The sequence below is a fragment of the Phoxinus phoxinus genome (genome assembly GCF_949152265.1).
Source record: "Phoxinus phoxinus genome assembly, chromosome: 3".
NCBI lineage: Eukaryota > Metazoa > Chordata > Actinopteri > Cypriniformes > Leuciscidae > Phoxinus > Phoxinus phoxinus.
The window spans coordinates 228399-233345 of NC_136878.1; the positions used below are offsets into that span (position 1 = coordinate 228399).

The window sequence follows — 4947 nt, forward strand, 5'->3', positions numbered from 1 at the left end:
ACCACACACACACACACACACACACACACACACACACACACACACACACACACACACTCACACACACACACACACACACACACACACACCACACACACACACACACACACTGAACACACACACACACACACACACACACACACACACACACAGGATCGAGTGTGTAAAGACAGCGGCTGTTGCCAAGGAGATGCGGGGAGTTTCACCTGAAATAGCAGCGCGTGCGTGCGGCGATCGCGGCCATTGTGTGTGTGTGTGTGTGTGTGTGTGTGTGTGTTGCAGTAGCTACTCCCTGAGTCCTTTAATAAGAGATGAGAATGGAACGGAGAGCCTTGATCCACACACACACACACACACACACACACACACACACACACACACACACACACACACACACAGAGAGAGAGAGAGAGAGAGAGAGAGAGAGAGAGGGGGGTGTGTCCCTCCTACACACATGTTGTAACTGATTACACACCCAGACCCTCCCAGAGCAAATATTTCAGGGAGACACTGTGTGTGTGTTCAGTGTGTGTGTGTGTGTGTTCAGTGTGTGTGTGTGTGTGTGTGTTCAGTGTGTGTGTGTGTGTGTGTGTGTGTTCAGTGTGTGTGTGTGTGTGTTCAGTGTGTGTGTGTGTGTGTGTGTGTGTGTGTGTGTGTGTGTGTGTGTGTGTGTGTGTGTTCGTGTGTGTGTGTGTGTGTGTGTGTGTGTGCAGGAAACACACTTTATAAACGCCTCTTTCGCTCTGATGTTCTTGTGACGGTAATAATGACCCGTGATCAGAATGAGTTAAAAAACATCCACAGTTCCTCCCTGGAATTCTGACAAACGATCAGACGTCACGGACACGTGTGTGTGTGTGTGTGTGTGTGTGTCAGCAGTTTCTGTGTAGGATGGATATTCTAGAAATACATTTTATATAAATCAGAACAGCAACAGCATTACATAAGAGACGCTGGAATCTTCACTACAGGATTGTCCCGTTTCGGAGGATCGATTATGAAGAAGAGGACGAACACGAGTCTCTGACACACACTGCTGGTGTGTGTGTGTGTGTGTGTGTGTGTGGGAAGCAAGGTGGGCGGAAGGAGAGAGAGTTAGTCATTCCCAAAAGACTCACAGAAGAACATCAGCAAACCTGGAGAGCGAAACTTCTTCTGTTCACTCAGAGCCTGAAGACATAACTTCATGAAGTATCACAAATACACACACAGATGTGTTTCAGAAGCCGTCAATGAGGACGATTCTTCTGTCGGGGTTTCATCAGGAAAGATCTGTGTGTTTTCAGCCATCTTACTTCCCAGTGTAACTCTGAACACACACTCGCACGACACAAACACACTCGCACGACACAAACACACTCGCACGACACAAACACACTCGCACGAACCGGCTGACCTTCCCATCTGACACACTAACTGCTCAGACTAGTTGTACGAGTTCGTCATGTCGTTCTTTTCCTCCAAGACGGATCATAAGTTTATGAAGTCAGTCATAAAACCCTAGATTGGTGTAATTTTAATCTGAGAAATATGAGTAACTGCTGGTGTGTGTCGCCGAGACTCGCTGTATTAGCTCAGATTCCCCTCAGATTAACTTTTACTTTCACAATGAGCCACACACACACACATGCGCGCGCACACACACACACACACACACACACACACACTGCTTTACTGGAAGAGCTGCTGGTCTTTATGGGAAAGCCTCAGACACCGCGTGTTTATGACCCTTGTTAACACAACTGACTTTTGCTCAGACTGTCATTTCTCAACGCCAGAATTATGGCATCAACTTCTCTGATTAATAATGACTAATATTCGGCAGATTCCCTTTTGTTCAGCATTATTTCTCAGTTTGATGTTCAGCGGACTCAAAGCTTAGGAACTGCACAGTTAAAAGAGTTTTGACATGAGACACACAAGCGTTCAGAAACCACCTCCTCTTTATTGTTGATATAAAAGAAAACAAGGGAACATCGAACAGCATTTGAAAACCGCATGTTATTATTCAGAAGCAAATAAACCCGCTTGTTACACGACGAGGCAAGTCGCCTCAGTCCCTCCAGCCGCGTCTCAGCAGGCGCTCGAGTGTGTGTGTAAATCTCTCACACACACGGAGAATGAGGCTCGAGAACCGGCCAGAATCTGTGTGACACATCACGCTCATCTTCAACTTTTACTCAAACGTGAACTCAGTTTCGATCTGATTGGGATCAGTGCCGAGAACTGGCTTGATGAGCGAGATGATCGTACAAACGCTTGTACACGCAAGCTAGAGATTAAACTCATCCAACAACAGTATTCCTCTGTTCATGTACACACACGACACGCTTTCAAGAAGAAGTCAAAGTTCTCTTCGCTTAAAATGAACAATGCGATCAGTCTTCAGAGTTCGAAACACAGTTCCATGAAACAACAAAAAACAGGAGCGTTAGGCTTACGGTTAGCGTTAAAATAGAGGTACACACACACACACACACACACACATTACAAAACAAAGCAAGGGCTTTCACTTGATGCCAGTGGAAACACTCGAGCACTCGGCGGACAGATGTGCCGAAGCGTCCGCACACAACGGAGACGCCTGGAGCTCAGAGGACACCGCTCAGGACAAGCACTTCAATAAATAGAGCACTGGGAATGATGAGCCTTATACAGTAGGCACTGTACACACACACACACACACACACACACTATCTCTAAACTGTTTTGTACAAAAATACAATACGTTTGTGACATCAAAAACCTTATTCAAGTTTCAAAAAATAAATATCTTCTTGTTGCACAAGGTTATCTGACAGTTCTAGTGCCGTCTCAGGACTCCTGTGAATCCTCTCCGAACGGATATAGATTTATAAATAAAATAATCTCCACGAACTGCAAGGCATTGAACAGCAGTTCTGAGAAGACGATCACGGCCCTGACACACGAGAGACTCGTCGTCCCTGCGCTCCCACTCCAGTCTCGCAGAACTCAGCATTTATTATTGATCTGCTAAAAGCATAGTTGTAGTTATAGTTCGAACCATCATGCTATAAACTGAGGATAAATATTACACATCATTTAATGTTTCGGATTCGTGTGCAATTGTTAAGTTTAGTTTCCCAAAAAACAGCGCGTCACTGAGACACTAGTATTCTTCCTCTTCTCAGAAAACAACATAAATACAAATTCTGTATAAATAAAATCGCTTCATAATTCATACAAAAAATAAAATACTAAAAAAAGCAAAATACTATTGATCAAAAGCCCTTTTGTTGTCGTTCTGAACTCGGGTCAGTCTTAAGCGACGCGAGTATCTCTCCCACACGTTCCTCTGGGTCAGATAATGGCCGACACATCTCCTCTCGTCACTAACGTCCTCCCGTGGGAGATTACAGTGCAACAGGTCTCGGATGCTCAGGATTCCCCAAAGGTACCAGTTAGAGTTCTGCACAGCACTAACCTTCTCCGGAGAGGTCTCGGCTTTGCTTAGAATGTGTTGTTATTACGCAGTAATGTAATACTTCTTAAAAAGTCTTGTATAAAATATTTTTTTCTCATATTCACAAATTGCACGATATCAAACCAACCAACAAACAAACAATATCCTGTAATGTGGGCATTGAGACACGGTGACGAGGTTTCCACTTGAACATCGGATACGGTTATAAAGGGATTCTTCAGTTCCACAGACGCACGGATCCGGTGCTTCGGGAAATGTTTGCATAATAGTGCATTATTATATAAACACAAACTCCTAAAACATATAAAGTTCGTCCAGCGGTCGAACAAGACGCCGATTGTAGAGAAAATCCTTGCTTCCATTCTTTTAAAGCGTCGCATTTACAAGTCAAAAAAAAGAAAAAAAGAAGAAGAGTATTCAAGTGCAGAATCCCAAGCACAAGTTTTTGTTCCCTTTCCGGCCATCCCGAGCGCGGCGCGTTCATCCCTTTGCAGTTTCTCCTCAGGCATCCACTGCATTGAACAACTTCAATGCTCAAAAAAAAAAAAAGTACTCCGTACTTTTCAAGAAGGACATTCCTGAAGAGTCGGAGACCCGGACTTCGGATCTTCCCCGACGGGGCGAGCGAGGCAGAGAATGAGTGCGGAGATAAAGAGAGAGAGAGGGTTCAGCAGCTGGTGTTCTCCGCGCTCTTGGCCAAGCCGGAGCCGACGGAGATCTGGCACCCGTTGCTCACGTGGTTCATGACCTTCTGCTTGAGCTGGGACACCTGTTCCCTCAGGATGCTGGCGGTGGAGGCCAGGTCCGAGTTCTGGGTCTTCAGGACCTTCACCTTCTCCTCCAGACGCGAGATCCGCTCCAGCTTGCGCTTGCGGCACTTGGAGGCGGCGATGCGGTTGCGGAGCTTCTTGCGCTCCGCCTTGATGCGCTCCTGCGTGTCCAGGTCGATGGGAGAGAGCGAGGGCGGCGAGTGAGGGATCTCGGGGACCGTCTGAGGAGCGTCCAGAACCCTTCCCGGGGCGTGTCCCGAGGCGTGTCCCGAGGCGTGTCCCGGGGGGTGTGCCGAGGCGTGGGACGGGTAGGCCATCGCACCCGGGTATCCCGATGGGAGCTGGTTGGGGTTGTAACTGCTCAGGTTGGTGTAGATGGGAATGTCTGGTAGGTTCCGCTGGTAGGATCCCGGGATGGAGGCGGGAGGAGACATGGGAGCGCCGACCAGCTGGTTCTGCTTGTGGAGATCCGCCAGAGCTTTCACGAACCCGTCCGCAAACCCCTCCTGCTCGTTAGTGGCCTGGTTCCGGTACATGAAGGGATTGGTGGATGCGTTGGGAGCTGGGCTTGTCGTAACCAGCCCCTGGTTGGACTGGATGATCAGGTGCTCCAGATCCGGAGAGGACAGCTTGAGCAAGTTGAGGTCTGGCGAGGACATGTTGGGATTGTTCCCGCTCATGTTGGGATTCCCATTCCCAGTTTGTCCCTGCAGAAGCTTCAGGCTGGAGCCG

At 47.7% G+C, this 4947-nt stretch overlaps 1 protein-coding gene across 1 annotated transcript in view; it reads right to left on the bottom strand.

Moving 5' to 3' along the window:
* Positions 1-1890: 1890 nt before the first annotated feature.
* The window catches only part of june (JunE proto-oncogene, AP-1 transcription factor subunit), a 4082-nt gene continuing 1025 nt past the window's right edge, over positions 1891-4947 (bottom strand). Inside the window, exon 2 of the mRNA XM_079606981.1 lies at positions 1891-4947. This exon is cut by the window's right edge and continues 272 nt beyond it. Coding sequence (XP_079463107.1) covers positions 4113-4947 — 835 coding nt within the window. The 3' untranslated portion in view covers positions 1891-4112.